We start from the raw sequence: 20,573 nt of genomic DNA, 5'->3' as shown, positions 1-20,573 counted from the left end.
CCCAGCACGCAAACCACTGCTCCTCTTCCTCGAGGAGATGCTGCAGGCTGAGATGTGCCCCTTCCCTCTGGTCTGTGGCAGTGCTTACAGACCCCCAAAGGCACCATGGGGAGGACTGCGCCGTGCGTCTGCATGAAGGATGGGCTGGATGCGAGGTGAAGGACAACCAGAGTCTTTATTCAAACAGTCCTTAGGACGGTTGCAGACGTACAGACACACATACATATTTACACTCGTACGCACCTCACAGAGCTTGAACCAATAAATTAAAACAAAAGGAGGGTGGGGGGCATGTTTTCCTTTATCCTTTTTTGTCACGTAAGAAACAGCAGCTCCCCGAGGCGAGGTGGGGGCTGCAAGAAGAAGCCACAGCCACAGCCCTGCCCCGGCAGATGCAATGACAGCAGCGCGCTTTGGGCAGGAGGGCACCTCACACCCGGGCTTCGATGCACTCCAGCGTGAGCATCTCGTCCAGCCTGCGGCCCTCGGCATGGGCACAGTGGCTCAGGTGGGCACTTGGGCTCTCAGCGCCTCTGGCGCTGGGGGTCTGCGGGCAGGGGGCTGCGCTGTGGGAGCGGGGGGAGCCGCAGTCGTCCGAGGTGAGGTCGGGTACGTCGTCAGACTGGCTGTCCGAGCTCTCCAGGTCGCTCCGTATGCTCTCAGGCTGTGCCAGGGTGATGTCCCAGGTTTTGCTGGCAACGCAGTCCTTTTGCTCACAGCTTTGGTGTTTGCACGTCGGCTCCTGCTCACCGTCCTCCTCTTCCTCCTCCTCCTCTCCCTCCTCCTCCTCCTCTTCCTCATTCTCTGCCATTTGGGTGTGGACGTGCAGTGAGTCCTCCGTGCTGCTGCCGCTGGCCAGCTGGTAGTGGCTCGGTTTGGCCTCGATGTCCACCTGGATCTCCATGTTATTACACTCCCTGCACAAAGAAGCACCCTTGTGTGACTTGGCTGCAGCCTGGGGCACCCATGGGCGCCGCAGCGCAGCGCAGGAGGTTCGTGCTTCCACTCCTGTGCCGGTGCAGCACCAGTGCAGCCAGCAGCCACCAGGGAGCAGCCTGCTTCACCCCACCACCCACCGCAGCACAGACATTTCCAGGATGCCCACACCACACACCTGTCCTGCGGGTTGTAGGAGCTGATGATGGAACCGGCCATGGCCCGCGTGCTGGCGTTGTCGCTGATGGCCCCCAGGCTGACGGAGTCCTTGGGGAAAATCTCCTTCTGGACGTCTGCCTGCACCTCCAGCCTGTGGGAAAGGAGAAGGCTGCTCAGAAATGCCTCAGGTGGTCCTCAGGGGGCAACAAACGGTCCCTGTGTGCCACGGGGTGGATGAAGGATGTGGTTGCCTCATCCCTGGAGCTGCTGCGGGCCACCCAGACCATGCAGGGGCTGGAGCAGGATGGCCTTCAAGGTCCCCTCCAACCCAAACCATTCTATGGTTCTATGGACAGCAAAAGGCTCAGTGCTGGCCCAGCTTGGCACAGCACTGTTCGACACCAATGGCTCCCCTTGTTTCATTTAATTTTTGGCTCCATTTAGGTAAACTCATTTTGTTTTCCATGTCAAAGTTGAAACAGTGTTTGTATCCATGACTCATGCAATTCCTAAGAAGAACAGCTCTCCACAGAAGCAGCATGTGGCTCTGTCTTGGCTGCCGTATCAACACGTCTCCAATTACTCAGCAGCCAAGCTGAGAAGGAAACCATGGTGTAAAACTGTAGTGCAACCTCCCGACTTGGAAAGCAGAGCCCTACATGAAGCTGCTCGGCCAGCACAGCCCTGGGAACCCCAACCCCTTCTCCTGCCCCATTCACCTGCTGTATTTCCCCTTGCCTCCTGAGAGCACGCCGCCGCTCAGCGTGCCGCCCGACAGCGCTGCAAAGCTGGCTGTCTCACTGTAGTTGCTCTGCATGACGCTGAGCCCATCCGTGGGGCTCCCACTGGTGCTCAGCACGCTGGTCAGCCCCTCGATGCTGCTTTCACCAATGCTGGGGTTCTTCAGGGCTCGCCAGGCGTCGGCCACTGTGGGGGAGGGACAGCGGGGAGTCAGGAAAATTCTTCACTCAGAGGGCAATGAGGCACTGGCCCAGGGTGGGTGCCCCATCCCTGGAGGTGCCCAAGGCCACGGATGGGCCCTGGGCAGCCTGAGCTACGGGCAGCCAGCCCACAGCAAGGGTTGGGACTGGATGATATTTAAGGTTCCTTCCAAGCCACGCTATGATTCTATAATTCTATCTCCTCCTAGTTAAACTGAAGTAAGCTTATGTTCAGATCTGGGAGCTATGCAGGCCCCCCTCAGCTCAACACAACAGGCAGTTAGAGGGTCCTGCTTCGCCCTCCCCATCACACTACCTGTGATCGGTCCGTCGTCTTCATCAAACTCGATCTTCACGCCCTTCCCATTGGCAGTGCTGACCCCGCAGCCCCCGCCGCGGCACAGCGAGATGGGCACGACGCCATAGACGTAAGCCAGCATGATGGGCACCCCGATACCTGCAGAGTGAAGAGGAGCTGAAGGCCGAGCTCTGCTGGGCAGACTCTCTGGGTTGGGACTTCCAGCCCTGCTCACGCTGGAAGGGAACCACGCAGTGCCTGCTTACCAACGCTGACAGCAGCGATGACCGGAGAGGCGATGACAGACAAGGTGACCCCTCCAGTAATGGCCAAATTCCTCTTGTGCTTGGAGGTTTTCTTCCCCTCATACCTGCTGTGGATCTGAGGGAAGGACAGGCACTGGGTGAGAACGCAGACACCGGGAGACACTATGAGCCCCCACCATGGGGTGTGCCAAGAGGGCTCCTCCTCCCAGCTCAAGGTTTGGGCACAATGTGACATCTGAGGAGATTCAACCACCAGCCACCGCCTCCTCTCCCCATACAAAGCCCAGGAGATAAGACAGGGCTTAGAAAACACAACCGAATTTGGGTTCTACGAAGAGACCCACCCTCCCCGTGAGCCCAATTGCTGCTCAGATGCCTGGAGCACACAGAATGCCCCGAGCTTGGATCTCTCTGCTCCCACCACGTGCTTTGCCACCTTTACCTTTCTCCCGACATAGACAGGGATGCCAATGACCATAGCAGGAATGGCAATGCCAGCAATGAGGGAAATGCCTACAGGAGCGCCGATCAGCGTGCCCAGCTGCCAGAGAATCTTCTTCTTGCGACTCCATGGCTTTTTGCCCCAAAATGTACAGCCAGATGGGCTTAATGGAAGGAAGAAATGACATTAAAACTTGAGCAATCCCTGAGAAACCCTAAGTCAACTTCCACAGGAACAAACCCAGAGCTTAAGGAGTAGGTGAACAACACAAAAAAGGTTTCTCCCCCATTCTGATTACTCTGGCCCTCGAGGTGATTATCACACCACCAAGACTGTGTTCAGTGACACGGCCTTTGAGGTCCCTTCCGACCTCAGCCATGCTGAGTTTCATAACCCAGCACGCCACAAAGCTCTCAAATGCCATCGTATCAGGAGGGGCAGAAGAGCCTCCATTCTACCACAAGGTGGGAAGGAAGCCCAAAACTTTGGGTCAGAAAGAAGAGAGTTTTGCCAACGGATTCCTGGAGAGGCGCGAGGACGGGAAGCAAAGCACCTGAGGTAGTGCAGGTCGGAGATCTCCTTCATGCACAGCCAGCAGAACTCACAGCCGCACACCGCACACGTCATGTGGTTGCAGCTCCCGTCGTTCATCTTGATGATGTAGGCACTGCAGCGCGGGCACGGCTTGATGTCGTCTGCTGCGGGGGAAGAGGGCATGGGGTTGGAGGTGTGTGAGCACGGGGGGGTTTCCTTGTTACGCCCGGAGCCTTTGCTTTGGATCACCTTTGCTAGCACAGAGGGTGGGGATGGTACAACCAGTTGGTTGTGCCCTTGGTTTTTCTTTACTCTGAGAAGGTAACAGCGATGAGACAGCACCCACCAAAGCGATTTGCTTGGATATAAAGGTCTGGAAGCAACAGCCCTTGTAAAAGCTCTCTCTGGCCTTGATGGGATGTGTTTCAGGGCATGCTTCAGTGCTGGGAACAAGTCATTCCTGCTCTGTGCTAGCCAGGACAACAGGGTAGGTCAGAATCATTATTAAATTGCTTCACAAAGGTGATTCATGGGCCAGGAGCAGCAGAGCAACTGGGGCAGCAAAGCATGGAGGCCTCTGCCCTGGCATTTGGGAGCAGCCGTTGGGGCTGGGGCTGCAGAGCCGGGTGCTGTGGTGCCCTGACAGGGTGGGGGTCCTCCACCTCCCCCTTCATTCGGGCATCATCTGGTCAGGTTACGCAATGGCTGTCTGTGCTACGGTGCAGATTGGCAGCCTCCAACCCTCAGCAACACGAGATCCAGCTGCTGAGAGCCTGGCTCACACCTCATTAATCACTGCACCCAAATCAGAAGGAATGGGGTGGGAAAAACCAAAGAATCTCCTGTTCAGTGGCTCAGTTCCTCCTGGCTGGGATCTCCCTTAGGAGGGTGAAAAAGCTCAGGAACTGCTTTGCATTCACTGCTTTGTACCGCAGCAACCACACTGTCCCTCATCAGGGCTCTACAACCACAGCACGGGGCTGAGCCACCTCTGGGCAGCCCCACTCTGAGCACAGGAACCAACACGACGTGCACTGCAGTGTGCTGTGTCTGGGGATAGGGAGGAATGGGGAGAAATGGCCTCAGAGCCCACTCCCAGAGTCACCACAGCTATTTTTAACAAGCTCTGTGGACATAGCAGCCCCCACCAGGCAGTGCTGGAGGCTGTGGGTTGGTATGTTTTCTGTGCTTGACATTATGAACACCTCATGGGAGCCTCCCCAAACATGGACAGGCATTAATACTACATTTTCTGCAAACTGGAACTCGCAGCTGTAAGAAGCACCTATTTGTTCAACATCTAGCTCAGTAAGAAGCATTCAAGATCAAAGCAGCCACAAGCATTGCTGGGGCGGATGAGGAGAGCTGAGGAGCATGTCACCTCTCCTGTCCCATTTTGCATCCTGATTTCTGTAGCAGCCCATCAGATTTGTTCTGGGCAATGCCTCCCAGCTGCACAGCTGGAGACCCTCAGCTGTACCCCTGAAGTGGAAATGCTGAGTCACGGCCTGAGGCAGTGATGGAGCACCTGGTGGGAAGGCAGGGCCAACCCAGGGCAGCTCAGGTACATGCAGTGCTGCTGAGCGATGAAGGGCCCAGGATGCAGCCCTTCCCAGCCCTCCTTTAAGGGTTGGCAGTGGAGGTGATGAGGATCTCTTTGGAGATCTCTGCCTCCCTGAGGCCTGCCGAAGGCAAGCAGCTTCTTTCCTTTGTTTCTGTGGCTGCTGCATTTGAGCAAGTCCTCGCTCGCTGCAGCCCAGGACCTTGCTGCTCTGCTCTCATTGCTGTGCTTTCCACCACATCCCAGCCCCAGCCCTACCCACACCTTGCAGCACACACCGACCCCAGCTCCATGAAGCCCTACCTGGCCCGGACTCCTGCCCGTAGCTGAGCCCTGACGTGTGCTTGGTGCGCACGCGGAGCGTCTGGGCGCGCTGCTGCCGGGCCATGTCGCACGTCTGGTTGGGGTGCCATATCTGCTTGCAGTGGTAGCAGAACTCCGTCTGGCAGCCGTCCCGCTCACAGGTCAGCTTGGGGCAGCTGGCGCAGCCGTAGGCAATAACAGCATAGCTGGGGAGGAAGATGTGGAGAGTCAGAGAACAGCAGCAGTGCCCAGCACGGCCCTGCGGCCGTCGGTGCTGCCTGGGTGTCGCGGGGCTCTCACTGCTGCACCACCCTGTGCTCTGACACGTTCCCGCTGTCCAGTCCTGTGCCTCGCACCACAGGGCCTGAAATTAAGAGCTGCTAATTGGGTTACTTGGGGCAGCTTCCTTTATACAGACAGTTTGCAATATTGAGTTCTCTCCTTGATAAGCACTGGCAGCTCTCACTGTTGATTTCCCCTGATCAATGCTCACCCTGCCTGCCCTCTCTGCTGATCCAGGCTCTGATGCTCCCTTCTGCAGCTCAGCAGCTGTAGGACAGCCAGGTGTGAGGGTGGGTGCATGGCCGGAGGGGTTAGGAGGGCTGAAGTTGTGCCAGGCACAATGATCCTGCACAGGACTGCACAGACACTAATGATCCTGCTTCTGGATTAAGCCCAAACTGGTGTAAAACCAACAGAATGAGGGCAGGGAGCTGGAGCATCAGCCCCTCCTGACAGCACCGCAGTGTTCCTCAAGGAAGGGTGCGCACAGAACACTGCACGGCGCTGACCTCCACCCCATGGGCTGAGGGCTTCCAGCACAGGGTGCCAACCATCCTCAGCATTTTGGTCAGTGGTCAGAGGAGAACAACTCCCATTTAGGGTTTTATATTTAGAGCTCGTACAGCTCAAGTTGTGTTGCCTCTTCTCGGAGGCTGCAGCGTGAGAACCGCCGAATGTGTCATACCACAATGATTCACATCCCGTGGGAGTTGGAGCAACTTCTTCATGCTGGGGTACGAAATAATTGCCAAAGAAACACTGCTGGGCAGAGCACGGGGCTGGAGGCACGGCGGTGGGTTTGCATCAGCCCATCCTGGGGGAGGTGGGACAAGGGCGGTGCGGGGCGACGGCCCTGGGCCCTCCTGTGTGACTTTGGGAGGATCCCGCTGAGCATCCTCACTGTGCCACCACCACACAGCACTGCCTGTGAGCAGCCCACAATGCGTGGAGCAGCTTCACGCTCTGGGTTGACCCCTCGTAAGAGATTTAGGGTTTTTCTACATACTCCCATGAGAAATGAAATCCTCCACGTTTACATTTCGTTCCTGGAACTGAAACAACAAACAGCAAGAACGAGCCCACAAGCCTGAAACCTACACAGCTTTCTCTATGAGAGAAAGGAAGAATGGCTCCAAAGTCAAGGTCAGCGAGAAAGGAGCTCTCACGCAGGATGCGGCAGCTGACACATCCATCCCCACCTGACCTCGCTCCGTTAAATGGACTCTTTTTGGCTCAGCCCAATGGAGGTGAAAGGGGAAACTGATACCGAGTGCCTTTCTGAGACCCCAGCAGCCAGGGCTGCCCAGACAGCCACGGCCACGCTCTGCTCCTGGGAGGCCTGAGCCCCGCAGCACGCTCAGCCCCATTCACATTGCTCAGCCCACACAGCACAGCAGGCTTAAAGGTTCTGTTGTTCTCCACAGCCGGCTGATTGTAGCAGGGAGGGGTGAAAACGCTGCAAATACAGAAAATTATGTGTATTGTGAGTGACGGTGCATCCACTGCCCAGCGTTCCCATGGCAACACGCGCTGTGTTGTGTCGGCACTCCTCCTCCTACACAGCACAGCTCTTCCGTTTACGAAAGACTGCAGTAGGTGTGCAGCACAGGATGCTGCACCGCGCACCAGGCTGGCAGCTTCCACCGTCCCACAGTGCAGCTCCCAGCAGCAGCGTCCTGCCCAGCAGCGCTGTGTGCCACGTTCCTGCTGGGCATGGTGCAGTGCCACCACTATGGAGGGAAAGCCCACAGTAAATAATTCATAGCCCACTCTACATAAGCACAAGGGAAGGCGCTGAGTGGGGAGAATGGATCGAGTGATTAACTCCTCCTGCTGCCGGAGCGCTGATTCCAGCAGCCTTTGTATGAGTGCAGAGAGCCCACTTCCAAAGTGGTTTGGAGGAGGATGCCCAGCACTGCTCCCCTCACTAAGGGGCTCGCGGGTCGAGCTGCATGACACCCATCTGCCCCAACCCACAACCAGGCTGCAGCTGGGCCCCTTCACAGAGCTGACAGCACCAGGTTTGCTCCAGCACTGAGAGGAGGGGCAGCCCCTGGTGCTCAGCCTGCACGGCCTGCCCTGCCCCGACATCACCAAACACCCGGAGCCTGGGTTTCGAAACTGCAGATGCCATCACAGCTGCTGGCTGCTCTCTGAAGAAACAGCCCTTGTGTAGTGCTGCTCAGAGGACCTGCAACGGGGGACCTGGGACAGGTTAACCGGTTTGCATGGGACAGCAAAGACAACGCTGTGATTACATCTTCACAGCCCTCCCACCACGCTTTCCATCCCCTGCTGCCAGGTCAGACTTTCCTTTCATGTTCACACTGCCTGGAGCTGCACCTCTCACCGCGGCCTGGCTGAACTTTGCAGCACTTCTCTGAGTTCCCTGAACAAAGGCCTTTTCCGGGCAGCTTTGCCTTAAGCGTAAATAGAAACCCAGCAGAGTTCGTTCAAAGGAAAAGAGAAGAGAAAATGAAAGCAGTGCACTGATAAGTGCAGTCACCCAGGCTGGGCGGGCTGACTTCTGGACAGACAGATATTTTCTCACTTGGGCAACGGATAATGAGTCAACATCACTGCTCTGTGCCATGAAGGCATCCTTGCTGGGAAATAGGGACCGTTTACAGCTCCTCCCTCCCCAGGAAGGTGCAGCGTGCCCCTGTGCACACACTGCTGCAATACACGCGGAGGGGAAATTCTGTGCTTCCCATTTGTGCAGAAAAAGCAAGCTTTCTTTTAGATGAAGGAAATGATAGCTCAACTAAAGCCCCTTCCAAGTTCCACTACGAGGTCCCCCCTAGTCTGCATTTCCACAGTTCTCAAGGCCAGATCCTGGTGTGATATATTGATACCCCAGGCCTATCAGCTCCCCTGCACGGGCCGCTGCCTGCCATGCAAAGAGAGCCTGCAATGAGGGCTTTCCACAGCAATCTGCATGAACAGAAATGTGCGTTAGTGACAGCACAGCACGGGGCCAGAGCTGCCTGGGGAGCCGGCACCCAACCAGGGCAGCAGGTCCCATTGCTGCAGGCTGTGCCGGGCCTCGGGTTGGGAAGGGACGGGGGACCCCTCCCCGAGCTGTCGCAGCAGCAGCCCCTATAGGAACAGGGGACCCGTCCCGAGCCGTCCCAGAAGCGGTCCCCCACGGGGCCGCGTCCCCTCCCCGCACTCACCCGCAGTCGGGCGCCGGGCACCAGCGGCAGTCGGGGTCCGCAGCGAGGCAGCGGCGCAGCATGAACTCCTCGTATTTGGCCACGAGGTGCGGGGAGTCGCGGAGCAGCCGGCGGATGTCGGCGGGGTTGAGGCGCTCGCTGCACTCGGGGCAGCAGATGTTGACGCGGGACTCGGTGATCTCGATCCGCAGGTACTGCCGCAGGCAGGCCCCGCACGAGCGGTGCGGACAAGACAGCAGGCGCGGCGCGTTCTCGGCCGGCTGCCGCACCAGGCACAGCGGGCACTCCAGCTCCTCTTCGCCGCTCCCCTCCGCCGCCGCCGCCGCCGCCGCCGGAGCCTCCTCGGGGGGCGGCGGCGGAGGGGGCGGCGGAGGGGGCGGTGGGGCCGGGGGAGCGGCGGGAGGCGGCGGCGGGGCGGCGGGCGGCGGATCGGCTTTAGCACGGCGGCGGCCGCCAGCGGCGGAGGCGGCGGCGGCGGAGAAGACGCTCTGGAAGGAGAGGCGGCGGCGGCGGCCGGGCTTCGGGCACTTGGCGGCGGCCGAGTGGATGGAGGAGGAGCGCGGCGATTCGGAGTCCCGCTCGGAGCCCATGGCGACGGGGCGGCGGTTGCCAGGCGACGGTATCGACGAGCCGCGGGCGATCCGGGAGCGCCGGGCGCCGGACACCGCGTCCCGATGGGCGCTGCAACGACAGCGGCACCGGAGCCGTGAGCGCGCCGCGCCCCGCCCCGCCAGGCCCCGCCCCGCCCACCGAGCCGCGCCCCCCCCGTGGTTCGCCCCGCCCCCCACCCGCCCCGCCAATCACGAGGCGAAGCCGCCGCCGCCATTTTAGTTGCGGGCAGCGCCCTGGGGGGCGCGAGGAGCGCGGGCTGGAGGTGCGGGGTGGCGGTGTGTGCGCTGCTGCCGGCGGTTTTGGAGCCCCGCCGTTACTGGCACCGGCCCGGTGCTCTTCCTGCGACATCGATGGAGCTCTGGGGTCCGGCTGGAGCTTCCGTGACCGCGGGCTGCCTGGGCGGGCGGTGAGGCCGAGCTGCGGTGCCGAGGGTCCGGACGAAGGATCGCAGCCCGCAGAGCCGCTCCGCGCCTCCCGCCGCCCTGACGGCCGCGCTGGGCTCTGCGTTCCCCCCCCGCGGGGCTGCAACCCACTCTGCCCGCGGGGCTCCTGTGAGCCCGCAGAGACCAACGAATAGCCCAGCTGGGCGCTGCCTGTGATTGCGGTGGGAGGTGAAGCACGGAGGTCTGCAGCGTGTGTTGAACCGGCACAGAACGGCCGTTTTTCCCTGCAAGCTGCCTGCTTCGCACCGGGCGCTCTGCAGTCGTTCTGTGACGAGGCGAGTGCGGCTTCAGCGCTCTCTGGGACGTCCGCCGCTTCTCTCAGCAAAGTCCGTTTGCGCACAGTTATCACGGTTTGCGCTCCCTCCCTGCCTTTCATTGCTCCTGGCGGCAGAACGAGGCTGAGCGAGCCCAGCCCGCGCTGCTGGAGGCACCTGGGAGCTGTGCTGTGCTGCAGGCTCAGAGCCTGAGCCTTTCTGTGCAGCAGAGATAACGGTGGCGCTTCTATGCCTGATAGGATGAATGTAGGCACAGAGGGAGTAAATCACCTGCATGAGTGCACACGTGAAGCTTCCTTCCCTCCTACTACCCTGCCAGCTCTCCTCTTTCTTTCTGTGATGTTTTTGTTAGTTCTGTGCCTGCCATACCCCCTCCCTTGTAGTTCTGCCTGCTGCATCCAAGTCATTCCCCAGAGCCTGTCTGTCAGCTCTCCCTCACCTCTGCTACGCTCTGCTGTTCCAGCTGCAATGCATGTGCCTTTGGCCCAGCTGCAAGCTTTGGACTGTGCTTGGGATTGGCCTCAGTGTTAAACTCTGCTAAATTGGGATTGAGAACCCTGTTACTAGCAAGCTAATTCAGCAAGAGAGCAAAGCAGTTCTCCAAAAGAGGCCAGTGACATCATAGGGAGGCCTGGAAGCGCTTTGCCCCGAAGCAATGTGAGTTACTGAGCTCCATCCCTGCTGTGCTGCCAACTCCTGTTACCACCTTGTGTGGAGGAATGGCGATGCTGGGATGCTTCTGATGCAGAGCCCTGATGTGTGAAAGGATCCTCTCCCCTTTCACTGGTGGGAAAGGAAGGCTGGAAAAGGAGAGAAGAGGTGTTACATCAGTGTAAATCCAGATGATGTTGAAATCAGCTGTTCCTAGCTGAGATGGGTTGGGTATGAGACGCTTCCAAATGGCTGTCGCTACCCATCTGCAGCTGAGATTGTCTTGGTCTGATGATTTCACTTGAAAAATCACACTGCTGACCAAAATAGAGAAGCCTGGGCAGGGCCTGTGTGTGGGACAGGGCTCCCAGACAGCACTGACAGCTCAGCCCTGCGTCCACTGCAGCACAAGAGCAGACTGTAACTAATTGTGGGAAGGTTTCATCTCTAAAGCTCATGTGAGGCGGGCCTGAATTACCAGTAATGCAGCCACAGAGAGCAAAACCATCTGGAGTCCCTGGGAAAGGCATCAGCTCGTGATGTGCTGACAGGGCAGAAATTATTCCTCACTCCCTCATATGAAGTACTGTGATACAAGTGGGGCTGGGAGGTGGAGGGGGAGATCGGAGGGGCTCGTGCTGACTTTAGCATCATCCTCTGCCTCTCCTGCTCCTGTGCTGCGCAGATCTTTTGCCAGTCCTCACACCGCTGAGAGGATTCAGTGCTTTTAGCATTCTGGTGGATGTGGGCTTCTAACTGCCACGGTCTGGATGTACCAGCTGCCTGAAAACAAGTTCTGTGTGGCTGAGATGCTCCAGCGTGGAGTTTCCATAGCCCTGGCCAGGAGCGCGTTCCTCAGGAGGGAGCAGTTTGAAGCCGGTGGTTTGTTTTGATTCAAATTGAGATTTAAATCAAAACATGGCGTGCGGGGCTGGGACAGAGAGCACACGGAAGAAGGCTGCTGGGAGAGGAAATGATGGGAACGGCACTGACGGGAACGGCATCAGACTGGGAGGGAGGTGAGGTTAGCTGTGACCTGGGGCTGTGGGGAAGCTGGCACAAGCCTGACTGTTTAACTCAGGGACATTTTCAAATATGAACAAACAAACAAAACAAAAAAAAAAGAGAATTCAAATGCTTCAGAGAACGAAACTCAGCCCCGATAGGCAAATTTGCTCTTGCTTACGCTGGCAGAAAGCTGGAATGCTGCTGCTTCAGTCAGAGCAGAGGATCCTCAGCAGAGCAGAGGATTTGTCACGGGCAGCTTTTACAGCTGCCTGAAATGCTGGATCTTCCAGGGAGGCTCCCAGCAGCAGCACAGGGAATGCTGCCTCTCAGCACTGGTTGCTGCCAATGGGTGCTGCTCTGCACGGCTGGGGCGATGGGAGCTGATGTGCATCGAGCCCACCTCAGGGGCACAGGGCTGCCTTCCAGGAACTGCCTCGGCTGCCCGCACCCTGAAAGTCCCTACGGAGGAAAGTGGCTGCTCTGACACAGGCTTCGGGGAGGAAGAACCCTGGTGATGTAATGAAAACTCCCCTCTGTAATTCAGAGAGTGAAAGCAGAGGCTGGCTTCCGAGAAGGGCTTGTGAAACTGCTCTCAGACTGGGAGTATTTGCATGGAGGGCAGGGCTGTGCTGTGGCTGGGAATGTTGCTGCAGTGGGGCCCTGGCAGACGAGCACCAGCTTTGGTTTGCTGCTGAGGAAACAGAAACTCCCACTTCTACCGTGTCCCCTTCGCCTGCCCCCTCTCCCCTTTCCTGGTTACTCAGATATCTGGGGAATATCCTCCTCCTGTCACTGGTCTGCAGGACAGACAGAGTTCAATCTGCCTGAAACCTCCTGGTCGTTTTGGCACTGATTGTGAGTCCCTCCCTCAAATGTCCCTGGAAGTACACAGGTTCTTCTCAGGGTTTCTCCCTCTTTCCCCAAACAAACATGCAGTTATTCATGGGTCACCGGCTGTGCTTCAGAGCAGATGGAGCTCAGAGGAAATCCAGCTCATGTTGCTGCCCTCCAAAATGGCCACATCTGGGGTGAAATGGGACAGGAGCAGAGTGGCTTTACACCAGGAGCTCAAACTGCGGAGTTCTTCCTTGTTGCTGAGCAGGAACACTCTGGAATGACTCAGCTCTGGTTTCTGGGCAGGCTGAGACCTTTGGCCCTGCTTTGGTGGCACAGCCAGGGCTCCTGAAGGGTTCTAGGTGCAATGAGGTGCACCATGCAAACAACCCTGAGAGGCTCAGCGTCAAGAAAGAGGTGTGAGGGAGTCGGACCATGCAGCACAAGCGGAGTTTTAAGCTCAGTGTTGACCCCATCTTGGCTCCTTGCCCCATTGCTCAGGAGCGTGTGGGCCTCAGGCGTTCCTCCAAGCGTCCCAGCAGAGCAGGATTGGCAGCTGTGGGCTGCGAGAGGTTCTCACCCTGAGAGCTCTGAGATGAGCAGCGAGGGATCCTTTGTATACATGAGGTAGCAGCTGCGTATCCAAGAGCTGAAGTTCACTGGGGTCATTTTCTGTGCAGCCCTGGGGAGCCGCTGGTTTGTAATGACAGTGCACTCTGATCATTTCTCAGATGGAGATGCCATTAGCAGACGTTTATTTCTCTCCAGGGAAGACAACAGTGGCTGGGGAGGGCTCTCCCCAGTGTGCCAACTCTCTGGACTGATCTCGTTAGTTCGTGTCCTGTTCGCCTCCTGCGGTCCCATGAGACGTGTTCAGGGAACAAAGAGATGATTCTGCTTGATTCCCTTTTTCACTGCAGGACTGACAGGGACTGGCATTCTTTTAAATGAAGAGCAAAAGACAGAAGAAGGGAGCCTTGGGCTCAGGAATTCAAGGCTCTTTCCATCGGATTCTGGTTTGCTCTGTGTTTGCATCCCCTCTCCCCTCCATCTCCTCATCCTACTCTGCTCTCCCGTAACACCCACACATACTGCAGACAATCTTCCACTCCCTGCTGTGACTTTCCATGGAAGATGCTGTCATGTGAAATCCTGGGAGGGAGTTGCCACATGGAGCACTGTGAAAGCATCGCACATCTCCTGCAGAGCAGGCTTGCAGATGGAGGAATGCTGTGCTCCCCCTCCTCGAAATCCTGAACACTTATGAGGAGGGCTGGGGGTTGCGGGGAATCATCTTGTAAGCTTGGGAGCCACCTACGCACATGGCAAGGCTTGTCAGCAGCTGACAAAAGAGGTGGGAGGTGGGGAGATCTGAGGGGGAACAACTTGGGGGTTCAGTGCCCATGTGGCTCAGCATCCTGTCTCCCCAGGTCTCAGCCAGATGGGCCATGGGCCTGGCCCTGCTGCGGATACACGCGTGCCAAAAGGAGACCCCGAGCAAGGACGTAGAGATAAATGCTGTCTGCTTCAGTGATGACGTAAAGGTAGGGAGCATTAAGTAAGTGCTTATAATAGTAATCTGATACGCTTTTCACCTCCACAGAAGCATTTCCTTTTGTTATAAAAGCACAGGCTGTTCTGATTTGCTTATGTATCGGCTGTCCTGCACACTCTCTGTACAGCTTTGGTGATAAAAGTGAGATCGCTGCTCTCAATTCACTCTTCCTGGTGACCAGCCGTCCCTAATGACACAGGATTTATATCTGAGAAGGTTTAGCCAGCAGGGTGCTACCATCAGGAGTGCTGGTTTGATCCCTACAATACAAAGAGGCAGCCAGACTCCCTCCTCACCCGAGCTGTTAAGCAGACAATTACGTGTTTGGTGTTGGCATAAACACAGGCAAATTAGTCACTGGAGAAAACCCCCAGTGCCTGTGACAGCTAGCTGTGGTTAAGAGACAGTGGGGGTGACAAACACCTCTGGCAGCCACCTGTCTGTGACACTCGGGGAGAGCAAGAGACACAGCGAGGCTGGAGCCCAGCGCTGCCTCAGGAGCCTCTCCTTGTGATGACAGCGATGTTTTGGAGAGCTCAGCACCTTCAGGTTTGAACAAACCTGGCCACAGCAGGGATAGCAAAGATCGAGGTGAAACCTTCAGGAAGACCATTTGTGGGGAACTGGGGAAGGGTTCGTTTTGCCCTCAGACAGCAGATGCAGAGAAATGACATGCTGGCACAGAGCTTGTCTTCTGCAATGAGTGCAGAGTGAGGCACTGGCCTGATTTCCAGGAAAGGAGAACAGTGTGTCACATAGAAAGCATTGAAAAGACCTGAAGCTTCTGCCTCAGCTTTCTGTCTCGCTCCTGCAGACACATGGCTGCTCGGGAGTTCAAAAGGCTGAACTGGAGACTGTCCCCTAGGTGGCACAGGGCAGGAAGCTGTGGCTTCTCTCCTGCAGAGCGGTTGTTGGTGCACAGAGGTGGTGTCCCTGTCTTTGCTGGGGATGCCTGCGTGGCTCAGCATCTTTTTACAGAGCTGACCTTTGCAGTAGTAGTGTGGGAGCTGGAGCTGGATAGAAGAGCTTGGTGTGAGGCAGTAGCTTTGGTGCCCCAGAAGAGATGCTATGCTGGCCGTCCTTTGGCAGCATCTTAAAACCTCACAGCATCTCTGACATCCTTTCCAGCTTGTGCACCTTGCAGACAGGTAGGGTTGGGCACACTGTGTTTCCTCCACCCAACCCACCCACTTCCTATCTTCTGCAGGCATGACAGCTAGTGAGTTAATCCTGCAGGCCATAAACTAAGCTGTATTAGCAGACACCATCTGTCCTTTTTCATTTGCTGATGCACGACCTATTTTGCTGTGTAGTGGAGCAGGCGCTGCAGTTTCAGGGCTTGCATATTACAGCGTCCGTGCTGCCTGGGTATAATCCAGAGCTTTCAGTGACCTGCTAATGGGAGAAGGCCCAGCGAATTGAGTGCCAGGGACCTGCTGTCACGGGCAGGTGGCGGCTGGGGTTTGTCTCTGGGGCTGCTTGGCTTCAAAGGAGTTTTAGCCCTGATGCCACAAAGCACCAGACGACATCTGAGAAAAGTTTGTGGGTGACTTCTGATGACAAGAACACAACTCCCGTCAGTGCAAGCAGTCCTTATGTGGAGCCCCTTCAGCAACGCTGCGTCTCACTGCTCTGTCTCAGAGGCAACGCTCCCAAAGCATTCACCACCTCCAGAAGTGCCACCGTAGAGCTTTCAAACTGAAGTCAGATTCGGGGGAACAGGCCCCTTGCTGTACTCCATACACCAGGCTGTGCCACGCTGGGCTTGGGTAATTCCTTTGCTTTATGGAAGCTGAGCAATGGCAATCACAACAGGATGAGGAAAGACAGGAAGAGAATTCTTCCCTGGTTTCTCTGTGGAGATCTTATCACATCTTGGAGCAGTCTGATGACCCTTGTCTGGGTGCAGAAGTACAGATGCTATTAAAGGTTACAAAACCACCAGGATATTTCCAAGCCAGTTATTGTACTTAACTCAAGAATTCTCAAAGCAGTTCCAAAGGTTAGCATCTGACTTAATGAAGCCGCATTTCCTTCTGAATTTACCAACTTTTCATTTAAGTCAACACCAGTGGCAGAAATTTTCCCTGAGATGTGAAATGAAGAGTGAGGAAATTTTGTCTCTGTGCCGCTGGGAGTCAAGAAGGGAACTGAGCACAGTGGGGTTTGGTGCTGACATGTATTTGCTACCCAGCTGCTTGCTGTCGCATACCGGGGTCCCAGAAGCAGGCTGGGAGTTTTCAGCTTCCTGCCTCACCCAGCAGAAGTGGAAGACGGAGGGAAGGAGTTACTCAGCCTGACCTTGGCACTAGCCAGACAATTGCTTTCTGAATTAGCTCAGCTGCACCATTTGGGATTTCCCAGAAACGCTCAGCTTGCTGGGCAGGGCGGCCCTTTGTGAATCTGGCCAAGCTTTGGATCCCCACAGCTCCCAGCAGCGGTGACTCCTGCTGTCTCCTTCCTGTCTTCCCTGAGCTCTGTACCACAGGCAATTGCGTGGGCTCTGGGTCTGATGTGATAAGAAATAACAACTGCCTTGTGAGATGCCATGACGGCGTCCCTCTGCTCTGCCGCTAGGTGTGATCTTCCTCGTGTGCTGTTGGGATGGTAGCTGGTGTCAGGAACATTTTCCTTGCAGTCTGACAGCTTGCAGAGTAAATCCCTCCAGCAAGACAGATCCCAGGGCTTCTTATTTCTTTCCCAGTATTTTGGGAGGATAATTGGCTCAAGAATTTTCTAGATCTGGGGCAAAAAAATAAACATCCCCCCCTCTTCACAGGCCAGAGCCATGGGCCTCTCGTGTGCTGTGTGAGGAAAGGGAGCTAGGAACGGCAGTGCTTCACCAGGACTAGAACGTACCCAGATCTGTGACAGCAGGAGGGAAGAGGAAGAAGCAGCCCGTGTGGTCAGCCCTGGAAGGGGCAGTTCCTGCTGAGAACTGGCTGGGGAATGTTCCCATTTTCATAACCAGCAACAGCTGTGAAAAGGGGAAAGGAGTGATTCTGGTCCCTCCAGCAGCCAGGATGGGGAGAGCAGCGTGGTGCTGCCAGACTTCTGGCCCAGCAGCAAGGAAAATGCGTGTCATTTTCCAGAGGGCTGAGCCAACACTGACCAGGTGGGAAATGTATGAGCTCCTGGCTGAAAACTGGCTCAGTCAAAGTTCTCTTGTCTCAGATGTGATCGTCTCTCAGCCTGATACTTGGCTGCCAAGCCCCTGCCCTTGGCCTGGCTCAGACTGCAGCTGCTCTTCCAACAGTCCTGTGTACCATCCTCTGCTGTGGCGCTGGAGCAGAACAAGATGAGCAGAGGAGAGGGAAGCTGCAGCAGTGTAGAGTAAATGCTGAGTCACGGCCTGAGGCAGTGATGGAGCACCTGGTGGGAAGGCAGGGCCAACCCAGGGCAACTGTTGGCGACAACAGCCTTATTTTCACAAACCAGAGGCATTCTGGCTTTACACAGCCTCCCTTTGCATTTCCCTGCCCCCCGCAGTCAGGCATATTTGGGGAAAAGCCTCTCAGGGCAGTGCTGACTCCTGGGCTTCCTGCTGGGACGCGCAGCTCGGCTGCAGCAGCGTGCAGGGTTCACGTCGCTCTGCTTTCTGCCCCAGCTGTTCTGACCTGCTTCCCCTGGCTTCACAACCAGCACCCAGGGGTGCTGCCCAGTCCCAACATGCAGGATCAGTGCTCTCAGCATGGGATGAGCACCAAAACTGCAGCTGGAGAACGTGGCAGTGGACGGGGAGCAGAACCCTGTCTCTGGGCTGTGGACCAGGAACGCCTCTTTCCCGCCTGAGCAGCCAAGGCTTTGAACCCTGCCAAAGCCCAGTGTTTGCTCCTGCATTTGGTGTGCGAGAGATGGCAACGAAGGCATACGTGAGGCAGAAAGAGGATTCCTGTGAAGAGGGGAAGCGGGTTTCTCTTGAGTATCTTTGTGATCTTGTTTGGTTCGGAAATACTGGAAGCGAGAAGAGATGCTGGCAGTACGCAGTGAAGGTGTTTCTGTTGTCCCAGGGGCAGAACTAACGGAGATCTCCTTCAGTCAGAGGAAACTGGAGCCCAGAACTGCTGTCCAGCCATTCACCACCTGGGACAGAGCCAGTGGAAATCCAGCTCCAGGGAGCCGATGCCTTTGAGTGTTTGCGAGGAAGTGCTGCTCACAGTCGTGGAGCCTTGCTATGGGCACCTTATCTTGCAGCCCTGGTCTTGCCCTGCACTGGGCCTGCTGTATGACAGGAAGCTTTTCTTCTCTTGGTAGCAGCCCAGCCAAGTTCTGGAGCCTGTGGGCTGGGATTTATGTCAGCAGTGCGCTTGGCCACATGAATCCCATTGACTCCGTCCTCATCACCTTCTTTGAAGAAGCAAGCAGAGAGAATGAGCTCTTGGAGCAGAACCAAGAGGGGCTGAGACTGACAGGAGTCAGATGACTTCGGCAGCTCCTCCGTGTGCTTCCAGCCTTTCCCAGATAGTTTCAAAAAACAAAACAAAAAAGATGCTGGCAGTAGCTAAAAAAGGAGCGAAGTCCTATGTAAGTAAGTTGGGTAAGAGTGCGCCTAAATTTTCCCCCAGAGATGACAGTGAAGGCCAGGTTTAGTTAGAAATGCTGGTTTAGCTAAATATTTTCATTAAGGAACAGGGAACTATTGATTACTCAAGTAACCTCAGCTATTAAACAAATGGGAGCCTCAGCAGAGGGAAATTCCAGCCTAGGTCTGGGGAGATGACAGAGGGGACCCCAGGGCAGCACTGGGAACGCAGTGACCTGCACTCCTGGGTGCACAACTGCTCTGCTGCACTCACAGGCACCGGGGAAGGGTGAAGGCAAACAGGGCAGGCGCCTGTGTGTGCCTCTGCCAAAGGAACTGGGAAACATTCTCTGCAGCAGAGTCGTGGCCAAGAGAGACTGGAACAGGAAGGATTAGAATGTCCAGCAGGACCTGGCTCAGCTCCCAGGGCCCTTGTTGGACCCTGGCACAAGGGCAGCTCCCCATGGGGCCCCAGCCCTCTGCAGAGCCTTGCAGGTCCACAGCCCAATTTCTCAGAGGGTGTTTGTTGCAGGCTGGGTGCCAACAGCCAGCAGAGCACAAGCTCCCAGCGCATCACCTATTGCATTCTGGAGAGGTGGAAATATCTGCCCTTCTACCTCCCTCGCAAAGACCACAAGAAGTGCCACAAACAGCTCTCGTGCCGAGCAGTGACGGCCCACGGCAGGGACAAACACCCACGAAATACAGCACAGCTGTGGAAGAGAGATCGCGTGAAGGCACTCAGGGCTCGCTGGGGACACTCAGCTGCTTCAGCTGATGCGCAGATGCCGGGCTGTGTAATATTCACATGATCATCCCCTCTGCAGCGTAGGCAAGTTATAGGGTGAACAAAAGGAACAGTGGGGAAGGTCAAGGACTTGGAGGGGCGACTGGGGCTTTCTGCTTGTAGGCGGTTCTGGCGCTGCTCCCCTGCTACATTTTGAATATCCTTGAAAAAATCAAGATGAAACACAACCTAGAAGCAGCCCGAGCTGTGTGTGCAGTTCCGCATGGCCAGCAGCTGCCTCAGGGACTGGAACTGCAGAAAAGCAGAGTTAACCCTTCCTGAGCTGCAGCCAGCACAGGCAGAGTCCCATGTGGGAGCTCTGGGGGCCTCCCTTCCACCCCAGCTGCTCCGTGCGGCTCTGCAAGCTGGCAGGAGCTGCTGCCAGAGCCTCTTCCCCCTCTGTGCCCACGTCAGAGGCACGCAGCACAGCTGACTGCGCAGCCACCTGGGTGACAGCGCTGCCACCTCTCCTCAGCCTCCCCTCTGCTAAAAGCCGCTGTGGGGGGGCCTCCAGCACAGCACTGCTGCAGAAGTCCCACGCAGCAGCACAAGCTGTTGCTTTTTGCAGAGTTACCACAGTATGGCCAACTTGGGCCGCTCCCAAGTGCTCCATGTAGACCCAGCATCTGTGTGCGGGAAGATCATGCGTCTTGCAGCAATAGCCTTCCCTAATTAAGGTATATTTCTGCTCCTTGCTACAAGTCTGCTTTCTTAGGTATGCTTGGGCATTCCTGACTGCTCCATGGCCCCACTGCTCTCCCCAGCTCCTTAAGTGACGTTTTGTGATTCCACAAACGTAGCAAACATGAAACTTTTTTCAACAGAATGCTTGTGACAGAGGCATTGGCTCTCCGTGTTCTTTGATGTTAAAAAAAAAAAAAAAAAGTTTCTTCAGCTCCACCTGAAGTTCTGTTCTGTGCCTCTTCTCTCTCCTCCCCAGTAATGGTTTGTGATACCTGCAGGGCTTGCCAGCAATGGGCTTTAACCC

The 20,573-nt window shown here is 56.5% G+C and overlaps 1 protein-coding gene across 2 annotated transcripts; it reads right to left on the bottom strand.

Moving 5' to 3' along the window:
- Nucleotides 1-156: 156 nt before the first annotated feature.
- On the bottom strand, nt 157-9,488 carry RNF19B (ring finger protein 19B). 2 transcript variants are annotated; one of them, XM_042885248.1, is made up of 9 exons: nt 8,899-9,488; nt 5,441-5,646; nt 3,596-3,740; nt 3,043-3,205; nt 2,601-2,715; nt 2,353-2,493; nt 1,815-2,022; nt 1,115-1,246; nt 157-917 (listed from the first exon to the last, which is right to left on the bottom strand). In XM_042885248.1, exons 1-9 carry the CDS (start codon nt 9,486-9,488, stop codon nt 431-433), a joined length of 2,187 nt encoding a protein of 728 aa, XP_042741182.1. In that variant the 3' UTR covers nt 157-430. The 2 variants fall into 2 exon arrangements, with proteins under 2 accessions (XP_042741182.1, XP_042741183.1); XM_042885249.1 differs by having other exon boundaries at nt 3,596-3,737.
- Between the last annotated feature and the right edge of the window lie 11,085 nt (nt 9,489-20,573).

Source organism: Lagopus leucura, unplaced genomic scaffold, assembly GCF_019238085.1.
Source record: "Lagopus leucura isolate 7727_CA_CO unplaced genomic scaffold, USGS_WTPT01 Super-Scaffold_100048, whole genome shotgun sequence".
Classification (NCBI taxonomy): domain Eukaryota; kingdom Metazoa; phylum Chordata; class Aves; order Galliformes; family Phasianidae; genus Lagopus; species Lagopus leucura.
This window is presented reverse-complemented; position numbering and strand designations above follow the sequence as displayed.